A 26126-nucleotide genomic window follows, 5' to 3' on the forward strand; every position below is an offset into this window, starting at 1 on the left:
TGATCATGCGGCCTTATTTACACAAATAAAGTTCAATAATTCATTGTTTCTGCCATTTATTCTGCATGAACACACCAATGGCTATCACACCTCTAGCAGCCTATTATTGGGGCCCTGAAACTACACTGTAGGATGCTAACACAGGAATGCTTAACAGGTTTGTCTAGAATTCTTCTCTCCACCATTTTAGTGTCGGCTTTAGCCCATTTAAAATATTATTTCACTTTTGTGGAAAGTTTCTGCCTATGCATTTGTGGCTCTTTCATACTCCTGAAATAAACTCTGTAGAGCCTCGCAGGCAGTGGGCCCGGGTCTGCACAACTAATTTGGGGTATCTGATGTCCTGACGGGTGATTTGAGGCAAACACAGGCTACGCTCCCGGTAAGCATAGGCCTAATATAAATTCTTAAATAAGCCGGACAGAGTCCCATGCTGAACTTTACAGAGCACGTCTTGCCCATAGAAACTTGGTACACAGGAGCCCGGGGGCTGCTCTGCTGAAGCAGGATTCTTAAAGGGAGAAAGTAGATTTTCAGGAAATAATTTATTTTTTGCTGTCCCTTTGCTTCATTTTGCTCCATGTGCTAGTTGGTTTTGCTGGGTTGTCCTCCATATTGTTTCTCTTCCCCCACCAATACTTTGCTTCATTATTCTTTGTTTTGATGGCTTTGACATCGCACCTTACAAAGAAGCAAGGATGGGTATTTCTTTGGTGTTTGTGAAGGGACAACAGATCCATGTGCGATAATGTCTGATATGTTTTGACCACACCCTTCACTATCTCACGATCTGCGTTTATATACTCCTTCACATGTATCTGAACATATAAGAGGGAACATGTCTTTGCCACCTCTGCTACCACAGAGATGTACCATCTGCTGCACAATGATCTGCACACAATACCAGGGATTTCTCTTTCAGTAGAAATGATGGTTACCGCAGCAAGAAGAGACATCTGCCAGATCAGGCACTCTACAGTGTGCACACGTCAAGCAAATGACAAATGCTATGTTTGCAAGGGCCAGCACCTTCCTCACTTTTCCTGGGATCTTCATTGTCAACCTCATGGCCTCATGAACAGAAAGGGTTTGCACTCAATCATTGTTCAGGTGGTATCTGACTACAGAGACATCATTATGCATGTCCAGGAAGCAGCCATGATACCTTTGTCGTATAGCATTTAAAGATTATTTTATGGAGAAGAAATATTGGTTGGATGACTCTTAGGATATCAAAGCTATCCTCTGCATCCATAACTACTGACCCCACTGAGAAACTCCCTAAGTACCCACATGAAGACCCCTGATGCTTAGAAGGATAGCATGTGTGAGGGAACCCTACTGGCCCATGCAAGCTATGGGTCCTCCCTATTTGATGTCTTCGATTCATAGGAAAAAGGCGTGGACAGCTTTGCATGTGTTTGCCGTTCCTTGGCTGCTACCTAAACCTTCAAAAAAACTGTGTTGTGCAGTTTACGCACAATGAAAGAATGAATGCGAAAGGGCAATGGTTGTGCACACAATGTTTCAAATGGAGCCTCCCAGTGGGATGCGGGAATTCTGAACTTAGGTTTGAGCCATGGTTGATGGGACACACAAGGAATGTTTGCAAAAGAATCTGGCACCTGATGCCAGAAAATTTCTTCCTTATTTTCAGGCAATATGAGGGATCTGGGTGACTACATTGACACAGTCGACAATCTCCCTCCAGGCAGCTGGCAGGTGTGCTTTTACTGGAGGGTGGCCTTCAATAAGGTCACCCTCCTTTGGTGTACCTCCTCCAGCATGACCTCCAAATCTTCAGTACCAAAGGAAGCAGTATTACCCACATGTTGCTACTGTGCCACTGTGAATAATCAGTTCACTTTTCTGTCACCACCAAAACATCCCCTTTTATGGCGAGCTGCAGCCCTTTAAGACCTACTGCCTTGCTGAATCTTGCAGTCCACAGCCACGCATTCTACAAGCCAAACTCTCTGGGCAGGCTATCTCTATTAAGATTTGGTGCAGTGCACCCCTGAGCTATCGGCACAGAGGTACCTGTGCCATGGGCCAACACAACCTCATTTTTGTCTGGCTTACAGAATTGAGGTTAGGAAATCACTGCTATTAGTAAAGTATTGTTTATTTCATATGTTAGAAATTACAACAGAAATCAAGTATAGTATCAGTTTGAGTACTTTAATTCCCATCCATTAAATAAAGGCCATATTATTGGCACAACAGGCACTTATAACAAGCTCTCATTGGGGTGGAAAAGTTGAGGTATTTCAACCATTACTCACACAGATTCTCAAACTATGTTAGGATAGAAAATGAGCCTCAAATACAGTGGAGCTAACATTATAAGAACTTGGCTCTGTACTATACCTCTGGCACTAAGTTGTTCATGTTGGCTTCAGTGTAGTACAGAAACCAAATAAAAACTGTATGTAACTGGAGCTTGGAATGCTCCACTTTATACACCATGTCAGAGAACCATGGGGAGAGCAATCAGAAACACACAGCTGTCTTTCTCTATTTGTACGTATATAATTGCTTATGTATGTGTGTATATATATCCTTACAAAATAACTGATCTATGTAAAAAAAATAGTAACACTGAAGCCCCGATTTTAACTCCCCAAGCCTGGTGGAAACCAGGGGGGGTGCAGTTAAAATGGAGTGGGTGAGTTACCCAATTTTGAACTGCAGGTGGCAAGGAAACCCGTCCCAAGCTGACGGAGTCTAATTTAAATATGCAAATCGGGCTCCAATGATGCAAGCGGGGCCCAATCTGCTATTTTAACTGGAGGCCATGAGCAAAGAAGCAGTGGTGGCTTCCCCGCCAAGACAAACCTGCCGGAGCTGAATCATGGGCCAGAGGAGGCCCAGGCAGGGAAGTTTAAAAATTTTCTTTTAGGTTCTTTGCTGCTCCATGGGCCTCAGAGGAAACCTTGGGCCTGCCTTACCTTCCCCCACCCACTCCCAAACACGATCCCCCCCCACCCACCGCACTCCTGACCACTTACCTGACTGCTTCCCACATGTCCACGCCGGTGGCCTCCTGCCATCTAAATGTTTGCTCCTGCCCGCCGGCCAGTCAGTGATTTCTGCTGGGTTTGGGTGGGAGTCGTGGCCTGGATATGGAAATGATATCCACGAGTTAAAATCTCTCTGGGCCTTGACATGCGAGCTTGTTGCTCGCCTAGGTCCCTCACACGGAATGATCCCACCCTGCAATAAAATCGGGGTCAGAGAATCCAATGTAGGAGAAATCTAACCCCCACCCACCAGGCTGGAATGGGACGTGGAGCAGTAAAAATCAGGAGAGCAAACTTACTGTCTTGCTTCCACTTTCTTCGTGCCCGTCGCCATTTTACTGGCTCATGCTTGGCAGTCGGCCAATGCACCTGCTACAGGCAGCTGGGAGTCTCATGAATGTGATACAAGTCAGGATCCTATGGTGCAGTTCGAACCCCAACGCATTTTGCCACTGAAAAACCCCAACGCATTTTGCCACTGAAATGCTGAAGTCGTTTCCATCGGCGAGCGGGATTGATGGCTGATTCATCAAGCTGCAGAATTTAAACAGTTAAGCACCTCCAAGCACTCAGATCATTGGCATCTGAGTGCTGGTGAAGTTTTTGTAGACTGACTCCTGCTGTGAAGGCCCAGCTGCAGTGTCCCTGGAGATGGAATCACACCCCTAGGTAGATTGCAGAGTGGAAGTGCCATGCGATAAAACTCCACACATGCTGGAAGTGGACTCCTCCATGCTTTTTGACATGGTGCTCAAAGTCTTTGGCAGGTCTTCCAATACCTTATATAATTGCTGGCGTGCCTCAAGCATTGTAAGATCAGAAGGTCAAAAGCATTTTTGTTTTCATGGCTGGGCCTCAGAGGTCCGCATCTCTGTCCCAGCAGAGCTGGGAGAGGACATCGCCCTCTGGTGAGTAATTTCCTGAGCTGTTCCTGCCACCTGTACCTGCCCCTGCTCACTTTGCAATGCATTTCACCAGGTGCAGGCCCCTCTAACTCGCTATCTATCCCACCCAGCGGGCCAATCACTATGCTGATGCTGGGGGGGATGAAGTGCACAAAGGTGTTTGCTTAGGAGGAATATTGTCTTCCGAGGTGTCTTCTTTAGCAGGTTGCCGATCAGATTCTTCTTGTTGTGAGGGACCTCAAGCAAAGAAGAGAGGGATAAGAGTTAAGAGGGATTGAGAGGCTGGGCAGTTGTGCATGCAAGTCTTGACCACACTGGTTCATGTTTTAAAGTTGTGTGGTGGTGCAATTGCTTGTGGTTCATGAAGTGGTTCAAGTGACAATCAGTCACCCTGCTCAGAGGAGCCACCAGTCTCACCATCTCCAATGCTGTCAGCTCTTGCTGTGCCACAGACTTGCATTGCCTCCAGTTCCATCTGGTGAGTGTCATGATGACTGGTGTTCCTCAATCAGTCTTATCGCTCCCTCTTCTGTTATGCAATGTCTTTTCCTGCAGAAGGAAAAGAGAGTTATGAGTGGCTACTTAGAAGGAAAGTGCACACCTGTGGGGCTTCTGCGGTAGTGTGTTGGTTGAGAGGCAGAAGAAGCAAAGTGCTAGGAAAAAGGGAAGTTTTGAGTGGGAAGTAACTGGCTTGAGTGTGAATTGAGGAAGGAGTCATGAAAGGAGTTGCAGGTTGTGCAATTGCGAGCAGGTGACAAAAGCTTGCCGTTAGTGGAAGCGGTGAAGGCAGCAAACAGCAGGTGTGTGTTAGGAGTGAGAATGAGAGGTGGTGCAGTGTGCCCTTGTGATTAGTGGTGAGGAATGTGATGCAGGAATGGTGAATGCTCTGAATGTTGGAAGAGTGAGGAGAGGGACTGTGACCAGGTACAATGCCAGATATGGGGAAAGGAGTGGCTGTACTCACCTTCGCTGTCCATGTGAGGTCATTAAATCTTTTGTGGCACTGTATCCAGGTTCTTGGGGTGATACTCCTGCTGCTAACCTGATCTGCACCTCTAGCATGCTTTCTTCGCCAACGTTCAGTACCTTTCTCCCACGTTGATGGAAAAGCACATCACTCCTGACCCTCACCTCAGACAATAGTCAGAAAGTCTGGGGCCTAGATTTCCCTACCTTGCAGCCATCTGAAAGCTCCAGCAGATTCAGAATTCGAAGTTGTCAAAAACTGAACGCAACTTCCCTTAAAGAGGTGCATTCACCAGAGACTACGTGTCAGGTGCTGTCAGGGCTACCAGCCAGGCAGTCCACCAAGCATATGATAATAAGGCCTGACACTTATAATCGGCCAGGCCCCACACCGACAAGGGTGTTCAGGTCCACCACTCTCCTTGGACACCCCTCCCCGCACAGATCCCACCTCACGGGAAAATCGACCCCATTATGTCCAATCCGTACTTCGTTTTTTACAATTTATACGAATAAGTACTAATGTGGATTTCTGATATGATTCTCTGATAGTTGCTGTTTGAGTCATATTGAGGATCTGGCCATATTTTATGTCTTGATTCAATGAAGCCTCACTGGAATGGAGAGTTGAGTTTCTTCACAGTAAAAACCATTGTGGGTTCTTGTTCCAAGATGACATCTGTACATTGTTATCTGATTATTTCATTGTTATTCTGACACCTCCTATTTTTAACTGTTTTCTAATCAATCCTTTTCTGTGACTCTGATCTTTACAATCTAGAACAGTCCTCGTTCAGCCTGTCCAGTGCAGGGAACATCTGTAGGGGGTGGTGGTGTGTGTCAGCTTCACCTCTGACCTCTGAGCGGTCCGAATCGCTCCCACTCCCTGGGTTCTAGACCTTGGACTTATTTGGGGGTTGTGGCAAAGTGCAGCAGACAACTGGTTTTGGTGCAAGAAAAAAAAACTGGGTTTATTGAAATCACAAATGAACTTATAACATTAGGATTACACTGAGATTATACAGACATACAAAGTACACTTAGTTAAGAATGGGGAATACACGGCATAACGAGGGAAAATCACGCTACTAATCCCCTTACCCTTGTCCCACCCCCAAAACCTTACTAAATTGAAATAGGAGAGGTCAGGGATCATGCTCACCAACCAGGGTTCCTTGACAGTTCGAAATCCAGCCAGGTAAGCCGGTTGCAGTTTTGGGGTACGCTCTTTGTGTCCTCTGGGGCCTGCCGTCCCCACGTGGTCCTAGTCTGTGGAATCTGCGAAGGTTCTTCAGTTGGGTGGAGTCCGCTGATGCGGTAAGGCGCAGTTGTGGGTGGGCGATCTTCATGGAGGGCTGCGGTTGCGGCCTTGTTGTCTTCGGTTGAGCCTGCCACGCCATGCCCCTCGCCGTGATGTTGTTTGCGGGCCTGCGAACCTCCGGATCTCCTTCCTCCGCTTGGCTCAGCTACCTCTCCCTGCTTAAAACTCTGCTTCAACCGCTTAACACCTGCTTACAACCTCTGCTTAAAACCTGCTCCAAAACTGCTCCCCTCCCCTTCATAACTGGTGGCCTAGTTATACTGTTTTTCGAATTTCTTATCTGAATCCAAATCAAGGTTAGTTCTTTGTCTGATTATGGTGGGCTTCTTCAGGTGATTGTTGTCTCGTTGTTTTTAATGGGCCCACATAATGTTTATTGTTGTCTTCCTGTCCCCGTAACTAGTCTTGAACTGAAAGCCATTGTATAAGTGAAGTATTGATGGGTTTGCATAATTGCATTGATTGCTACCTTCCTGCCTTAGTAGTTAGTAGCGATTATTTATGCAAGGTTTTGATGGGCTTTAGTTTCGTGTAAGATGAAGTCTTTCTCTGGGTTGATTGTTTTAAAGGGAAGAATGCGTATTCTGTCTCCTCTCGTTGTCTGGTTTCAGGCAACAATCCGCACTGCATCCAACAAGCCCGGGCATGTCCAGTCCCAGGCCCTCATGGGCCTAGCCTTCTGTCTGCAGGGTTCTACACTTAACCCAGCAGTTGGGTCCTCTGCCATAAAAGTCCAAAAGTCATATCCTTGTTGATGATATGAAAAATGTGGGAATTTTGAGAACCCTTCACATCTGGTTTGAAAATGCTACAGGCAGGCATTAAAAAACAAACTCTCTAGCCCCCAAAATTCCACACAGCGGATTTGCGCCAATGAAGTGGGACTTGTGCCCACCGATGCTCTGCAGTGCTGACACCACCATAATTTACGGGGTCAGCTCATTTAAATATCGATAGGTGGTTCTCTAATGCAAGTCATGTATAAGTTAGGAGTACTGTGCTGGGGGTGCTTAAAAATTGGACTGCAACCTTTAAAAAGCAAAATCTGGCTGAGGGAGCAACAGGTAAGTAAAAAAGTACTTGACTCACTCAGAATGTCACAAAGTTGTAATGGATGGCTCACGTGATTATTGTCCCACTTTTCAAGAATATCTTCCACTGGAGGATCTGGCAAAGGCAGCCCAGGAAGGGACAAGGGCATTGCAAAAAGGCTAGAGAAGACACAATTTCAGGGAGACGGTCCTCCAAACCCTCTTCAAGGAGATTCAGCAAAGGTGAGGGATGCTGCTGGGTCTCTATCGGGGAAGCCACAAACAAATGTGTCTTGTACCACTGGCACCGAATGTCACTCTCTCACCCCCAGAACTGCAGACCAGTGCTGAAGGAAGTTCAATGACCTGATAAGGGCAAGCAAGGTAACATTCCAGCCACTCTCCCTTTTATTCCTTAGACAACAACACATTCTTCACCCTGTAAAATTAATAGCTGCACAACTAACTCTTTACACTGCACTCTGGTTAAGAAGGCCATGAACTCAGGATCTAACCGCCATTGCTTGCAAGTAGAACTTTAAAACCCCTTCCCCCACTTTAACAAAATAATAATAGCAGATCTCTCACATCAGCTGTCTGATGCCACCTAATTCACTTAATCTTGTTGCAGGAGATACTTTCTCACACCGCTCATGAGAGCCAGGGCACAGGAGCGGACATGTCGAACATTAAAGTCCTCACCTCCATTCCACCAAAGTCTCAGGCGCAGCCCCAGTCCCCACCACCATTTGCTTGCAGTGAGAGGGAAGGGATGGTCCTGACATGTTGAAGGACCTCCAGGTTGGGGCGGTGAGGCAGTGAGAGGCTTCACTCCTGGATTTTGCCTAATTCTCTGCCATTATCCTGTCCCATTTTGGGAAGAATCCCACGGTAGAATCCAGCCCCGTGTATCTTGACTTCCAGAACTTTGCCAAAGTTTATCATGAAAGGCTTATAACAGCAGGAATTATAGGTAAAACTTGGATACAAGTAAGAAATTGCCTGCAGGAAGGAAAGCAGTGGGTACTTTTGGGGGAATGATATCGGGGTGGGAGGAAGTATTGAATGGAATACCCTACAGATTTGTACCAGGGCCCTTACCGTTACTAATACACATTGACAACATGGATTCAGAAATTCAGTAATAATTGGTCAACTTGGCAGACCACAATAAGATAAGTATAATTTAACCAGCCCAAGGCTTATCTTGATTTTATTTAGCAAGTTTATTTACAAGAAGAAACTATAAAGTATTTTATTTTCACTTCTTCAACAAATTTGCAGAAGAATTCAGCAACTACTTTAGTAAACAGTAAATATTCCACATGATTCCAGCTAATTCTATAAAAGAGAAAATACATTCCCGTCACATCTTTTTTTTTCAAGCAATGAAACAAATACATCCTAACTAGAATTGGGTCCAACAACAACCAAAGGGATTATTCTGACCTTGCAGTTGCTAACTAATCATCATCCCTGTCATAACTTTTCCACCATTTTATTAATGCAAAGGAGTGACTTGGAGTAGATACTCAACTAGGAAATAACCCTTAAACAGTAGTGATCTTAAGGCTCAGATTCATCTCATGCTGATGGTAATTCAATCCCAGCCTGTAAACCTTGATCCGACCTACTATTCTTTGAACTTGGAATCAATTGTAGATGTCTAATGTTCCTGAAGATAGTGTTATTATCTGTCTATACTCTACACTATATATGATTTTGCAGTCCAGGATTTCCCCAACCTTTTTCCCTGCAAAGCTAGAATTTTACTTTATCACCAAGTTTTAGCTCTGGAAGTGCTCTAAATGAATATTGCTAGTTAAAGAAATGCCAGTGTCATGTTTCGGGATTTATGAATATGCTGCCACTGGGGGACCTTGGTGTAATATATATTAAAAATGCTACTATTGAATTAAACTGAGCCTAATCAATGGGATAAATTCATAAGACAGCAGGGTTGGAAATGTAGATTAAGATTTAGACGGGATGTCTGAACCGGTGTGCTTCAGACGTTGAAAGCCAGTTTGGATATTTTAGTGATCGTTCACACTTATTCTGGTTGAGATAAGTCTATTCATTTGAGCTCGGCAACGATAGTTAACTGGGCCGTCTGGTGAAATTCTGCTTCTGGTGTCAGAATGAAAAGAGAACAAAATATGCTCGGGTTCAGGCAGGTCTTACAAAGGCTGCAACAAGGAATTAAAAATAGCAGGTTGGTTTAATCAGCTAGAAACTGACTTGAAAGGAAATAAAACAAAAAGTGAATATTCTGTCCATATGTTTTGTTGGTTTGTGTTATTACAGGGAATTTACAAAGTTTGCAATTGCTATTTTTGTTAGTCACGGGTATTCTGCAAAATAAACCAGTTTCTTGATTTGTCATGACCTCTTCTTACCAGAGTCTCATTAGTTCCGCCTATTGAAAGATTGGAGAAGCAAATATAGGAGCAAATTTGATTTCAGGATATCCAGTTCATATGTTAACGGGGTGCATCATTACATCCTCTGGGTTATGAAATTGTATAAGTAAATATTGGGCAGTGTGAGTCAACTCCATAGCATAAGGGACATGGGATCCACTTACGGGAGTGACTGTCATCACTGAACCCATGAAAGTATCTACGACACACCCGAATTTGTAACAGCTGGTAAGCCTCATTTGCTTTCTTGCCAGCCTGCTTTATCACAAACTTGCCTTGTCAATTTTCTGCTTTTGCTTTCAGATTTTTGTCTAATATTGGGACCACAGTTTTAATCTGCTTTCCAATTATTAACTGTGCTAAGCTGTTCCCTGTAGTTGCAATTGTAGTTGTTCTGTAACTAAACTATGCTTGGAAAATATCCTCTTGTTTTAGAATTTGCTATGCTCTTTTTACAGATCCTCCATTAGGTTATGGAAAATAAGGACTAGTTCTGTACAAAGTCATACCGAGTCTTGACTGCCTGAAACTCTGCCAATTTTCTCCCCCACCCCATCCCCTCACCCCACACAGGTGGAAGTCAGGCAGAGTGCGTCTGAAGTATGCTTTGTCTGTCCTGAACTGCACCTGTCTGTATTTCCAAGTTTATATCATTGCCTTAGGCCTGATCCCCTAGCACAAACTTGCTGCTTGGCAGGACCTTGTACCTGGAAGATAGAGAGGAAAGTCAACCACTACTTCAGGCCTGAGAGACCTGCAGCAGTGGTAATGGCTGCCAATTTTGGCGACTTTTGGCTGCGGTCCAAAAACCGCAGCCAAAAGGCCTCCAGCCTCGAAGATTTCATGGTATACCTAGAAAATAGGTCACTTACCTTTTGTAGCACTCCGTGGCCTTGCGCCTGCTGCTTTCAGCTCCTCCGATCTGACATGGGTTGGACACAAATACTAAGGCTAATGATTGTGGGTGCAGCTCAGGCCTCTGCCAAGTAGAGACCCAGGATATTGAAGTAGGACCCATAGCCATTTCACTTATATAGCCTTTAAATGTTTGTGCCTGCTGCACTCAGTCCATCCCCGGGCCAAAACCTGGAAGTGCAAGGGTAATGTAAATGGAGCAGGGAGAAACGTAATTGTTCTCCATACTACTTTCCTCTGCCCTGCACTTGGGAAATAGCCTATTTCAAGTAATCTGGAATAACAGTCAATAACTACAAGGTATTTTGGTCCTCTGAGCATTCACAAGTCTCTATAATCGTCTGTCAAAGTCTCTCCAGTAATGGCTCTCTTCTTTAAGTTTGGATTATTAACCTGACAGAACTAACATGATGCACATTTTCTGATATCTTTGCTGACACATGATTACCACAGATATGTTTACCAATTCTGGCACTTCATCAATCCTTGATGTCTCTCATGAATTCTGTCAAAAATGTCGCTCCTCATTGTAGGAGATGTTACAATCCTCTAAAATTGACTAGAAAGCTGTTTATTATGGAGAATTCCCCATATCCGATAAAACTATTCTCAATTCATAAGGAGCACTTTTGAATATACTTAGGCCACCCTTCCTTAGTATACCTGATAGCCATTTGAGGTTTTCTGTCTGCAATTGTTCCTTCTCCTATTATAATAATAATAACAACAGCTTGCATTTATAGAGAACCCATAATGGAGAAAAACATCCCAAAGCACTTCATATAGGCATAATCAAAAAAAAGTGTGCTGAGCCAAAGAAGAAGGGATTAGGAGTGTGACTGAAAGTTTGGTCAAATTGGTGAGTTATACAGAGGGTCTTAAAAGAAGAGAGTGAGATGGAGAGGCAGAGGGGTTTACAGAGGTCATTTCAGATTGCAGGGCCTAGGCAGCTGAAGGCATAGCCACCAATGTAAGTGAAGGGATAGGAAGTTACACAAGACACCAAAGTCAGAGAAATGGAGTTTGTTGGGGAGAGGGGGTTGTAAGGCTGGAGGAGGTTACAGAGAAAAGGGTTGAGGGATTTAAACATGAGTTTGAGGCTTTTATATTTGAGATGTTGGAAGATCAGGAACCAAAGTAGGGCAGCAAGCACAGGGTTGATGGCAATCGGGCCTTGGTGTGGGGTAGAATACAGGCAGCAGAGTTTTGGATAAGCTGGAGTTTATGGAGGGTGGAGGATGAGAGGCCAGCCAGGAAAGCTTTTGAGTCTGAAAGTGACAAAGGAATGGATGAGGGTTTCAACGGCAGATGGGCTGAGTTGGGGCAGAGGCCAGTGATGTTACGGAGATAGAAGTAGGCAATCTTTGTGATGAAGGAGTCAGAAGTACAGCTCGGGGTCAAAGAGAACGCTGTGGTTTGAGCAGATAGTGTCCAGGGAGTGGGATGGAGTTGGTGGTAAGGGTATAGAGGAGCCAAAGATTTGGTTTATCACAATGTATTAATTTATCAAACTTGAGGAAATAGCAAATCATACAATATTGGATGTCAGATGAGCAGTTTGACAATACAAAGGCAGTGGATGGATCAGGAAACATAGTGGAGAGGTAGAGCTGGATGTCATCAATTGCCATGTGGAAGCTGACTGCATGTCTGCGGATGATGACACCAAGAGGCAACATCTAGGATGGGGCCAAGGATAGATCCTTGGGGAACTCATGAAGTGATGGTGAGGGGGCAGGAAGAAAAGCCATTGATAGAGATGCTTTGGCTTCACACGAAGAATAGTTCCACTGAGCCGGACGAAAGAGAAGTATTGGATAAGGATAGTGTGGTTGACTATGCCAAATGCTGCAGAGATATCAAGGAGGATGATGAGGGACAATGCAACGTGGCCACAGTTACAGAGAATGTCATTCATTACTTTGTTTAGGGCTGTTTCAGTGCTGTGGGAAAGGCAGAAGCCTGATTTGGAGATATTGAAAAAGAGAGTTGCAGGAGAGATGGACCTGGGTTTGGGAGGCAACAATACGTTCAAGAGTTTTGGACAGAAAGGAAGGTGGATGATGGTGCAGTAATTTTAAACTTTGAGATGTTGAGGGTTTTTTTTGAGGGGGTGTGATGATAATGTTTTTGAAAGAGAGGGAACAGTACCTCAGGAAAAGGAACCATTTACAATCTCAGCTAGCATGAGGGCCAGTTAGGGAAATTGGGTGGTCAGGAGTTTAGTGGGAATGGGGTCAAGGGAGCAGAAGGTGGGTTCATGGATGAGATGAGCTCAGAGAAAGCATGGGAGAAGGTGGGAGAGAACATAGAGATGGAGGTTCAGGACGAGACCTTAGGTGAGGTTTGGCTGGGTGGACAATGGCAAGGGGTCAAAGGAGCAAAGACAGCTAAATAGTTGGTCTCTATCTTGGTGACAATGAAATCCATGAGCTTCTTGCTCTTGTTGGAGATGAGGGTGGTGGGGGCAAGGGAAATAAGCTTATGGAGGTGGTTAGTAGTGGGAAAAGAAGCTGGGGTTAGCATTGCTCTTCAGGATGATCCTAGAGTAGTGGGCAGTTTTGGCAGAGGAAAGCGAGGCCCACTAGAGTTTGATGTGGTTTAGCCAGATCTAGTGATGGATGTCTAAGCCAGTTTTGTCACAAAAATGTTCAAGTTTGCACCCCTTAGACTTGAGGGAGCGAAGCTGGGGGCCATACCAGGGGGAACAACTGAGATACAAAACAGTGAAGATTTGCTGGGGACAAGGATATAAAAGGTAGGGCTGAAGTGGTTGAGCAAATCAACAGCTGCAGAGGTATCATGGCGAATGGAGGGCGCAAAGACTTGGCAGTTTGAAAGTGCCGTATCTAACCCGGGGAAGAGTTTTTTCCAGAGCCGATGCAGAAGGAGGTTGGTTTGGATGGGATAGGTGGTGAAGGATACAAGGAAGTGGTTGGAGATTGCCTTGTCAGTGACTGAGACCACAGGAGTAGAGAGGCCACAGCAGATATCAAGGTCAAGGCGTTGACCATGTTTATATGGAGGGAGAGGTTTAGTGAGGACAAGAGGGCAGTGAATTCAGATGAGAGAAGAAAAGAGGAGCAGAGATGGAGATTGAAATCACTGAGGATGAGAAGTAGCTGGGTATAAAGGCTGAAGGAGAAAAGGAAGGAGGATATCTTGGGGAAAAACTTGGGCTGGGATGGTGTACAACATGTATTTAAAGGAAAGGTGAGAGAAGTGGAACAGGGTGAGATGTTCAAAATAGAAGAAAGTGCCAGGGGAGTAGGAGGTGAGACCAAAGTGTTATTTGATAATAAGGGCCGCACTGCCTCTGCAATGGTTTGAGCGGGGAAGATGGTGGAAAGTATAACCAGGCGGGGAGGCTTCAGTAAGGGGCAAGGTGTTGGCACCCATGAACCAAGTTTTAATCAAAGCCAGGATGTCAATCAAATCATTTAGAATAAGGTTGTGGATGGCAAGGGCCTTCTTCATGAGTGAATGCACATTGTGGAGGGAAATGTGGAGTGGCACGATGTTGTTGATCTGCCAGCAGAGTCCAAGGAGACAGTGATGGTTGGGGTTAGCTCCCAGCAGGCACGCTGGGCAGGAAGGTCGGCTGGAGAAGAGGATGGGGCAGTTAGCTTTGCTGCTCATAAGGAGGCAGTGATGGGCACCTCAATGGGCCCTTCGTGGAATGCTAAGAAAGATACACTGGTTAGGCATGGGCTTACTCAATTGGCATTCAAGCCTGGGACAGTAGCAGGACAATAGAAAGGCAGAGCAGCAGTAATGGGTTAGGTAGGGATTGGGGGGGATGTGGGGAGAGCCAAGGTACCAGAGAGGGGAGAAATGAAACATGGCATGGCTGAGTGACAAAGAAGAGGAGAGAATGTCCAAGAAGGAACAAGAGAAAAAGGGAGTCAGAAGTACTGGACTTGGGCCTGGAATAGCAGCCAAAGTGCGCATGTGAATGGACACAGAGCAAATTGGGGTATATAGGCATGGCAGAGATTAGACAGGACAAGACAAGCTTTAACTGCTTCAACAAGAAGCTTTTACCTTATTCTCAGTATTGGATCATTCTGTGTCTTGAATATGGTTCCTGGAATGGTGTTTTGCTACAAGAAACTTTATATGTCCTTTGTATGTAGTGTGCGCCGTAAATTATTCCTTTGCAATCCAGTTTTCCTTTGTAGGCTTTTCAGTATAACCTTTGATGACCATAGCTGGGAATACTGTAATAGTCTGTAGTACATATGCTGTGACATAATGGTAATGTTTGCACCGGTATCAATCTTAAAATTTACAGGGGGTGAAATTGTTCTTCGGCAGTAGCGCAAAACAAGCGATAGCGAACCGACTGCCCATTTTACAGCCCGCTCAGTTTTCTTTTCCACTGAAGTGGATGGAAAAGAAATCAGGCAGGGTGTAAAACGGGCAGCCGATTCGCTATCGCTCGTTTTGCACTATTGCCGAAGAACAATTTCACCTCCCTATTCTTGCCTTTATTTTCAGGTCTAGCTTCCTAATTTGTCTGCGTTGTCATCACACATAATTATCCCAATGAAGAATGACTCCTGATCATGTGTGAGAGATAGAGGCCAACAGGGTTTAGGAGCACTACAGGCCAAGGAGCAAAGTTTAAAGTTAATAGGAAGCAAATGTTTTTAAGATGGATGTCAGGCAGTAAGGAAGTTTGAGTAGGTTTCCAAGAGATGCAGGAATGGGTCAAGCAGCTTATATAGTAAAATACCAAAGATTGTGAGCTACCCCTCAGCATTAGCTGATAGTGGTAACGTTACCTAGGTGATCAAAAGTGATTGCTTTGAGAGAGTATTCATCCATGACACAGATTACTTAATATGAGATATCACAATGTCTTTCACTCCTTGTTATCCTTGCTCTAATTGCTCTTGCTTATCAAGAAAGGTGTCAGAAAGTAAAAATCTGACATTGGTTTGTGATATTAAAAAATGAGCAGGTAAATGATTGATTGAAATCATGATCCTATAGAAGTGTTCAACTGAATGTACTTTGAATAACATTAATCAAGTTCTAGAGGTCTGCAGTGAGATTGGCAGGCATATCCAGCTGTCGCCTTCTGGTATACATAGCACATCATGTGACACAAGTCATCCAATGCAGTGTTCTGTCAGCCTCAGCAACACTTGCACCTTATCTTTACCAATTGGAATGGCTGTATTCACACACTTAAATCACCTTTGTTTCTGAAAGTGATGTTTCTTTATCTTTACTGAAAACTGTTTATGTTTTTATTATAATTCTTTTGATTAAAATTAAGCTTATGAATACTGAAGTATAGGCAGTTGAGTCTGTCAGTGTACTGATGCACCAGAGGTCAAGCCCAATCTTCTTCTGGCTTGACAGCCACACACAAGTCACTGGAGAGCAGTTAAGGGCAGGAACTCTGGCTAATTTTTCATAGGACTGTTGAGGGTGCCCCAACTGAGATCAGCTACCTCAGCACAGACTGGGAATTAAACCTGGGAATTAAATCTGGGACTTCCTGGACTGGATGGCTCAGTTAGACGAAGCCTATCACAACTGAACCATCAACAGAGATACCTCAGGAGCTTAAATGGGTCAGGCAGAATCTGTGGTAGAAAGGATTGTGTATAAATGGCCTGTGATATGATTTGATAGGCCAAATGGCTCTTCTCTGTCATTATTTTCTTACCTTCCTAGATTCTAAAAATAATTACAAAAACAAAGTACAAAAGAATAAATTCTAAATTCACCTTTAACTGATACATCCTTGTATTACTAAAGGTAGTAAAGTAAATTGCTACATTGTTACTCAAGTACAAATGCTAAAGGGCATAGACAAAATAAACGTCAATAGGGCCGATTTTAACCCTTCCCCGCCACCCAGCGGTAATGGTAGGGGTTCAGGTGGACTGAAATGGCCTTTTCTGTTTCTGTACATTCCTCTGTTCCTATATACATTTAAGGCAGAATTTGAACATGCAGGTGTATTTGTTACAGTTTGGCCCTTTAACCACAGAATATTGTTCAGATATATTGGCAATCATATTTGTACTTATTGCGAAGATTGAGTTTGAATAAACCTAATATGTAAAGTGGAGTGTTAGGAGGTAGTAAACCACAAATACTAGAAACCATAAGAGTAAAAAGTTTGTTATGTTTTGTTTGTTTTGTCAGTGGCAGGTCTTATGGTGGATGGCAACAGATGCTAGGATCCAGCAGTAAACCATGAGATTTGCACTGCAATGCTATCGGATTTTATTTCTCTGATTTTTACAGAGGAAGTACTCACCCCTTATATTGCACTATATAGTATAGAATAAAAATTATTTAAAGTGGTTATTTTTGTGTTTTGTCATCTGGCATTTGGATTCTTTCATTTTTTTAAATAGTTTGATTAATAAGAACATCTGTTTCCTTCATTCCTTTCTGTTCACCAACCCTTTGCGAGTGTTAGATATTAACCCCCATCCGCATTCTCTCTTGGAGAGCAGGTGCTGGTAATGGAGGATAACTGCACCAGAGCCACTGGGAATGGGGGAGGTGTGGGCTGGTGCTTAGGGTGGGATCCCCTATCGGTACATGGCTGGTGGGGTGGTCCACACCCTGGGGTCTGCCCACCTTTCTACGTCACATTCCCGGGCCACGGGAGCCTTCTCCTTTTTGCCAGATTTTCCATGCTTCCCTCCCCCTCTGCTATTCTGCTGTAACCATTTACACCTCCTCTGGACGTTTTGTTTCTTTACTTGTCACATCATCACCACCTTTTGCCTTGCACTATCATCCCTTTTGTCATTTAATCACTCCTGTCCTCCACCCTATCACAGACCTTCCCCTTTGTTCTTTCCTCTCCTCCCCCCACCCAACCCGGCTCTGTCCTTGCTTAAAACTGTTAATCTCTAACATCTTTCAGTTCTGATGAAAGGTCATCGACCTGAAACATCTATTTCTCTCTCCACAGATGCTGCCTGACCTGCTGAGTGTTTCCAGCATTTTCTGTTTTTATTTCAGTTTTCCAGCATCCACAGTATTTTGCTTTTGCCTTTGCAAGTGTTACTTATTTTTCTATTTGCTGTTTTTTGGATTTCTTTTGCAACACTAAAAGTAGCGACACAGGTAAATAAGGCCATAAAAAAAGCAAATAAACACTGAGGTTCATTTCTAGAGGGATAGAATTGAAATGCAGGGAAGATATGTTAAATTTGTATGGAACCTTGGTTAGACCACATTTGGAGTATTGTGAACAGTTCTGGTCTCCATATTATAAAAAGGATATAGAGGCATTGGAGAAGGTACAAAAAAGATTTACTTGGTGATACCAGAACTGAGAGGTTATACCTATCAGGAAAGATTGAACAGACTGGGGCTCTTTTCTCTAGAAAAGAGGAGACTGAGGTATGATATGATACAGGTCTTTAAGATTATGAAAGGATTTGATAAGGTAGACGTAAATGTTCACTTGCTGGGGAGACCAGAACAAGGGGCCATAAATATAAGGTAGTCACTAATAAATCCAATAGGGATTTCAGGAGAAACTTCTTTACCCAGAGAGTGGTTAGAATGTGGAATTCGCTACCACAAGGAGTAGTTGAGGCGACTAGCATAGATGCATTTAAGGAGAAGCAAGATAAACACATGAGGGAGAAAGGAATAGAAGGATATTATGATTGAGTTAGATGAAATAGGGAGGGAGGAGGCTTGTGTGGAGCATAAACACCAGCATGGACCTGTTGGGCCGAATGGCCTGTTTCTGTGCCAAGCCGTTTAATAAAATTCTATTAAATCTATGTAACTCTATGTAGCACAAGTGAGAGAAAGTAACATCACATGCAATTTTTGCTTCTCCTAGCTAAACAGTTGAAATACAATAGGTGCCAGTCAAGGGCACCTTGTCTGTGGGAGCATTTATTTTAAAAGGAATGCTTACTCAGGCAGTGATTCAGTGCCTACAAGTCTGCAGTGCTTGCATAATAGGAACAGCTGTGTGAAGGGACTGTTTTATCTGTCAATATTGTATTCGTTGATAGAGTAGTTATACTGCACACCCTGCATTTGATGCAGATGGTCTTTATGCCACATTAACACAAAGAGTACAGTTTAACTTCAGTTTTCCGGTATAAGAATGTCGCCACTCTAGCTAATCTTTTTAATTAATAGGTCCGAGTGTCAGCAACTTTAATACTTTATTAAGAAATATAAGATTAACAGTTTTTCAGTCCTCTACCCTATCTTATATTGATACAACAATCATAGTAAGCTAAGAAATATAAGGTTAGGAGATTTTCTGTCCCCTATTTTATATTGATATATCAATCATAGTAAGCACACAAGTGATACATGTCTGAATTACTTACATCCGACCAGCCCACTGGATGGATCCTTGGTGTCTTAAGTTCAAACTACCCACCTTACACTAGTACACTCACTTTTTATACCTGTTTTATAACACACCTACTTTTGGTCACAGGATATGGGGTAACCATAGCATCATGTGCTTGTCTCTTTGTCGGAAAAGTGGTACAAATCGGTTATGTCCGGATCTTGTAGGCTCATTTCTTAGCTCTTTAAGGTTTTTCTGTTCAGTACTTTTTTCCACAGCTTAGGGTTGCCAGCCCTCCAGGATTGTCCTGGAGTCTCCAGGAATTGAAGATTAATCTCCAGGACACTGCTGCGAGCAACCTAGGAGAAAATCATAGGGGCATTAAAAAAAATTGTGTTGTTTTCATTTTCTTTGAACATTTTCATTTATTAGTTGTAAAAATATTGGAGACGGGGAAAAAAGGCTGTTTAACTAAAAGTCAAGATTAATCCAATTGGCTGACAGAGTGTTCGCTTTTCAATTAGCATGGGAAGGCAGTGCACCCGGAGGATGGACCAATGGCGGGAATGTGGGGTATGGTGTTGGAAGCAGGAGGTCATGTGATGAAATCTCCAGGAATACACCCAACCAGAGTTAGCAACCCTACCACAGCCGGAGCAGGACAGCACTTCAATTGTCTGACTTCAACCCTTTCACTGTCAAAGTCTCTTAAGCATTCTACTTATCTATAGCTAGTTTTTCTTCTGATAATTATGTTGGTTCTTATAGTACTAAAATCATATGTTATAATCTGATCTATTATTCACTCTTGCTTAAGCTTATATTATGGTTAATAACAGACAAACCGTTGTTCTTCCTCCTTCTCTCATTAAGGTACCAGCCATCCGACTCCGAGGAATGTCTTATAATAGTTGCCTTAGCGACCTGTCTGCAGTGAAGTGCCTGTCTGTATTTCTAACTCAGACTAACATCTCTTTCCCACAACGCATATAATCGAGTTATTCAAAACTACAGCACAGAAACAGGCCATTCGGCCCAACTGATCTATGCCGGCATTTATGCTCCACATGAGCGCGTTCCTCATTCTTACCACTCTTTGGGTAAAGAAGTTCCTCCTAAATTCTCTATAGGATTTATTAGCGACTATTTTATATTTATGACCTCTAGTTTTGGACTCGCTCACATTTTCTCTACGACTACCCTATCAAACTCTCTCATCTTAAAGTCCTCTATCAGGTCACCCCTCAGCCTTCTCTTTTCTAGAGAAAAGAGCCCCAGCCTGTTCAGCCTTTCCTGATAAGGATATCCTCCCAGTTCTGGTATCATTCCTGTGAATCTTTTTTGTACCCTCTCCAATGCCTATACATTGTTTCTATAATATGGAGACCAGAGCTGTGCACAATATTCCAAGGTTCTATACAAGTTTAACATAATTTATTTGTTTTTCAATTGTAACCCTCTAGAAATGAACCTTAGTGCTTGATTTGCTTTTTTTATGGCCTTATTAACCTGCGTCGCTACCTTTAGTGATTTGTGCATCTGTACCCCTAGATCCCTTTGCTCCTCTACCCCATTTAGACTCTTATTATCCAAGCAATAAGTGGCCTCCTTATTCTTCCTACCAAAATGCATCACCTCACACTTACCTATATCGATATTATATCAGCCATTTTTTATAAAGATATGAAATTGACAGGTGGGAAAAGGTCAGCTGGTGCATCAAGCCTGCCCCACACTCATGATGGCAGGAGCATCATGAGTGGACATTTCCTACCACCCCCCCCCCCCCCCCCAGCCATGTCAATGTATGTTTGCCATCTTATATTAATATATCTTAAACCTGCACTGCTTATCATCCTGGGAATGATTTGAATTTTCTGGAGTATAACTGCAGTCAAACTGAATTTTGAAACTTTTTAGATGGCTCTCTGAAACTTTTTAACATTGAAGTTTCATCTCCTTTCTTGCAAACATGTTACCATCAGTTAAAGGCCAATATGCTGAGCTCTGTGTGCATGTTAATGTACTGCTTTGGATGATTAGTGTGAATGGGCAGTATATACCACTGTGAAGATGGTACAGGTATCAAATCAGTAGATGCATTGTAACTGCCCCAGGAGAGACTTCTGTATTTTTGGGATGTTTTCACACGAAAGTGCCACTGACACTCAGTGCCTGGATCCCACACAGCCAGTTGCACCACCGAAGATAAATCTAACAGGTCAGTTAAGTACAGCAGCAGCAGAAACCCAGTTTCTAAGGGGGATTGCCAATTGCCACTGGTTTCCACACGTCCGTTTACTGGCCACTAACCAGGTTGAGTCGAAATCACTGTATCTGTGTTCTGATGACATGATGCGAGGCAATGACATGATGTCAGCACACAAATGCAGGGGACAGACTCAGTGCCCGTGGTGTTGCCGTGACACATGTTCTTTGGCCCATCCCTGTCCTGGGCTTTAAATGACCCAGGTAAATGCTGGGTCTTGTTTAGGTGCTTTTATATTAGGAGCCTTTATAGTCCTGGTTGCTAAATGACCTAAATGTGTCACTCTCTTGTGTTTATGTGTAAGAATGGAGCCAGCTGTTGCTGACTATACAATGCCGGTGCTTCAGTGGCCAAAGTGTCACAGCCACTCAGGCATTCCTGGATTCACAGGGTTTATGATCCGAAGCTGGCCTACATGCAGGCTGGCTCCACTTTTATGCATAAGCACAGGAATGGTTGAGTTTTGAGTTCGTACCCCACACTACAGTGGCTCCTAATGTAAAAGTGCACTTTCACCATCTTAAACATTCAGATATTGTGCTTCAGAGCACAGTGCAAGTGTTGATCTGAAAGAGATAACAGATTCTCGGACATAATCAGTATCTGGTCAGGTGTTTTGCATGTCATTCTCGTAAAATTGGCTATGTGCAATAATAAATTGTCCCAGTCACTCTTAACTTTGTCCCTTTCTCCCCACATTCTTTTTTTACATAGGACACTGTGAGTTAACTCGGCTGCTGATATATTCTGGCTTCAATCCCAAGCAACTGGATGGCTTTGGTCAGGTAAGAGAAGTTTTTATTTTTTTCACCCCCCAAATTTACCCCTTTCCTCTCTTGACACGTCCCATGGTTGTTGACCACCTTCCAGTACCTCACCCATGGGACTATTCTTCATGTAGGAACATTGAGTATTAATGTCAGCAAGCTGTCCAAGTGTGAAAAACATCACAGCTAAGCCCGATCCTGTCCTCATCTGATGCGCTCTTGTGTACACACACACACGCGCACACACATCTGAAGGGACAACTGGATAGGACAGGAACATAGAAACATAGAAAATAGGAGCAGGAGTAGGCCATTCGGCCCTTCAAGCCTGCTCCGCCATTCAATATGACCATGGCCAATCCTCTATCTCAGTACCATATTCCCACTCTCTCCCCATACCCCTTGATGCCTTTTGTGTCTAGAAATCTATCTAGCTCCTTCTTAAATATATTCAGTGGCTTGGCCTCCACAGCCTTCTGTGGTAGAGAATTCCACAGGTAATTGGGACCCTGGTTATTTTTTCCCCCTCTTTAGCTCAGGACACTCATACCAATTCTATGCCCAAGGCTGCTATCAGCCAACTGAGCATAGACTGTGAATCATAGAATCATAGAAAGCTACAGCACAGAAGGAGGCCATTCGGCCCATCGTGTCCATGCCGGCTGAAAAAGAGCTAACCAGCTTAATCCCACTTTTCTGCACTTGGTCCGTAGCCCTGTGGGTTATGGCTCTTCAAGTGCTCATCCAAGTACTTTTGAAATGAGTTGAGGATTTCTGCCTCTACCACCCTTTCAGGCAGTGAGTTCTGATGAAATGAATCTTGGAATATCTATGTGGCTCAGTTCTGCACTTACCTAACTGAGCCTAACATGGAGCCCTTCCAATACTGTTGCAGCTTACTAAATACTTGAATTGTACTTACTGTTTTTTCTAAATAAATACTGTTTTATATAAACAAAGTAAACAATGGATACTGGATGGCTGTCACTGCATTATATGACAGTAATCTAGTGTAGGGGTTCAGATGATGTTGCACAAAAGCAAAGGCTTTCATCAACTGAACTTCAAAACAGTATTATTGACTGTAATACACAGATAGCTAACTAATTTTATTGGTGTTAGTGAATTAGTTGTCAACCCTGGCTAACTGGTAGCACTCTTGCTTCTGAGTCAAAAGGTTGTGGGTTCAAGTCCCATTCCAGAGACTTGAGCACAAAATCTAGGCTGACACTCCAGTATTGAAGGAATGCTGCACTGCAGGGGTGCCATTTTTCGGATGAGATGTTAAATCAAGGCCATGTCTCTGGTGGACATAAAAGATCCCTTGGCACTTTTTGAAGGAGAGCAATGGAGTTCTCCCAGTGTCCTGACCAATATTTATCCCTCAACTAACATCACTAAAACAGATTATCTGGTCACAATTACATTGCTGTTTGTTGGACCCTGCTGTGAGCAAATTGGCTGCCGCGTTTCCTACATTACAATAGTGACTACACTTCAAAAGTACTTCATTGGCTGTAAAGCGCTTTGAGACATTATATATATTTAAAAATGCAAGCTCTAAGTTATTTTGCAAAATTATAGATTTTCTTTCATTGTTAATACTTTTCGATCTCCATTGACATTGTCATTTAGGACCCCACAGGATATTATTCTTTTACACAATTAATTATACTTTCACTTACCACCAAATTCACTTACCACCAGATATTTCAAACTTCTGAAACAATTACCTTGATAACATAGATTTGACAAGATGGACAAAGTGTTCCAATGTGAACTTAACTGTAACCTATTAATTCAATTTATATTGAGATTTATATTGAAGAAAATGTATGAAAAGAAAATGAAGACAAATGAGGGTAATCATTTTGTTGGGGTTTTTTGGGGGGGGTGGGAAGGGAGGAGGAACAATTTCTCACTCTACAAGTGAGAGCTGATACTAACCCCATTGGAAGACACTGAGACGGATTTTGCTGTGAAAATAATGGTGAGGCTAACAGCGCTCAATGTTATTTATGTGCAAATCGGACAGCAACTTCCAGCGACCGTACATGTGCAGTTAAACGCGGAAATCGGGAAGTTGCTGTCCGAGTTGGCCTGCGCCTCCAAAAACTACACAAAAACGGCATCTCAACGTCTGACTCACCATTGAAATGTATTGAACAGCGTGAAGTTCCGGTACTTATTTCATAGATACGGACTAAACTTGCCAAAAAAAGTTAATGTTTGTCCATTCCAGTGCAAATACCCTTTTAACAGCGTGGTAAGCCTTAGTCACTGCCAAACAACCTCTCTGGCACTGAAAATTAACTTTTACAAGTGTGGAATCTCATTTCTTCAGCTTTTAAATATTGCTGGACATTTTTTTTTAAATTTTACTAACTTCTTTAACTTTTTCTATCTGTTCCTTTTATCTCTGTCTCTAAATCCAATCTTTCTTTCCCTCTCTTTATTTTGCTTTCTGTACCTGATTTGACAGTGAATTCACTATTCTAACGTACACTTCCTGGTTCAGACTCCGCGCTGCTCATTAACGATTCTTCAACCTGATTGGTTAAGGAGACACACAGTTGCTTGTCCTGTACACACAGGTTCCAGATGTGCCGTTGACAGGAACTTGCTGTGCAAAACCCCATAGAAAGTCTATGGGCAAGGGCAAGTCTAACAAACGGCTGGCACTCTTCGTTCGCTGCTCCCAGCACAATCCGGCCCCTTGTGATGGAGTGCAGTCTGACCTATCCAGCACATGCCAATCACAACATCTGCACAGCTGATTCAGATTCATTATTATTCATAAGTGGTCACTTTAAGTGGGTGTGTAGTGCAAGGAATTTGACACCCAGCAGCTTTGTGTAAAATGTTGCATTTCTGTATCACTGCTGCTTTAAATATTTGGTTGGTTGTGCAGTGGCAACTGGCAGAGACCCCCATCCTAACTTCTAACCACAACAGTTTTCACGGCGTTATTTTTTACTTATTGTATTACACTCCCCAGCCAAGATGGCAACCAGGTAACTAGCTGTTTCCACACCCCTCCTTATATTACTTAGTAAGCAGGCACTGGGAGGTACATGAGAGCAGTTCAGAGTGACCCTTTTTCCAATTTTTCCTATTTCCGGTGGAGAAGGCCTGGTCTTAACGTCTCCTGCCAGCTGACATTGGGAGCCAGATAAGTGGAGAATATTCCTTTAACTCGAGTTAAAATGCCAAAATGCTTGCAGAGAGTGCCAGATGCAAGACCCGTTTTTTTTACACAGCTTTTCTTCTTTTTTCTTCTACTATTACTACTCAGCATCTGCTGCTCCTCTGTGGGATGTTTCCAGTGCTGAAGGTGCCGTTTAAGTACATTTGAATCAAATTCTACCGCCGGCTGCTGGGCGGGAAGCCAGCAGTAGAAGGCAGCAGCCGGGCAATCAAGAAGATCGGGGGTTGGTGGGGGCGGGGCTCGGTATGCAGCCAGCAAGGAGCGAGGGAGGGAGGGAGAGATCGTGGGGGGAGAGTTAGAGATCGCAGTGGGCTTAGAGATAGGTGGGAGTTTTAAACCCCACGGCAGGCGGGAGAGGGTTGGAGGGGTTAAATTGTTAAAAATGTGAAACCCGACCCCAACCCTCTGAGAATGCACCTACTTCCGGTTTAACTATGGCGTTTCCCAGGATTCGGGAAACCCAGCAGCTGAAGGGAGGCGGGAGCTGCCAGATCCAGTAGGTAAATGCTTTTCCAGCACAGCTTGTGGACCTGGAGGAGCTTGCCCCTGCCCCTCAAGCAAATCTTCTGCTGCAATCTCTCCCTCCAGTCCCACCACAATCTGCGGATCTGGGGATAGGGCAGGAAAGTGGAGTTGAGGTAGAAGATCAGCCATGATCTTATTGAATGGCGGAGCAGGCTCGAGGGGTCGTATGGCCTATTCCTGCTCCTATTTCTTATGTTCTCTCCCCCACCCCCACCATAACTCCCCCACTCCCACCATCTCTCCCCCCGCCATCTCTCCCTCCTTCCCTCCCTCCTCACTGCTGTGCTCCAAGCCCCACCACCAATCCTTGATCTTCTTGATTGCTGGGGACCGTCCCCAGCAGTCCTCGGCTGCTGCCTTTTGCAACAGGCTTTCCCACCCAGCCAGCCTTTCAATCTGGTGGTGAGATAGGCAGCCTGACTGAGGGTTAGCAAAGTAAGATTTGGATTAAAAAATAAAACC

General features: G+C 43.7%; 1 protein-coding gene across 1 annotated transcript in view; it reads left to right on the top strand.

The window, feature by feature from the left end:
- Positions 1-26126, top strand: part of LOC137302084 (uncharacterized) — a 115301-nt gene that overhangs the window by 11532 nt on the left and 77643 nt on the right. The window contains exon 3 of the mRNA XM_067971792.1: positions 21879-21949. Within this exon, the coding sequence (XP_067827893.1) occupies positions 21879-21949 (71 nt within the window). The remainder of the gene's footprint in view (positions 1-21878; positions 21950-26126) is intronic.

Source organism: Heptranchias perlo, chromosome 1 (assembly GCF_035084215.1).
Source record: "Heptranchias perlo isolate sHepPer1 chromosome 1, sHepPer1.hap1, whole genome shotgun sequence".
In the NCBI taxonomy this organism is placed as follows: domain Eukaryota; kingdom Metazoa; phylum Chordata; class Chondrichthyes; order Hexanchiformes; family Hexanchidae; genus Heptranchias; species Heptranchias perlo.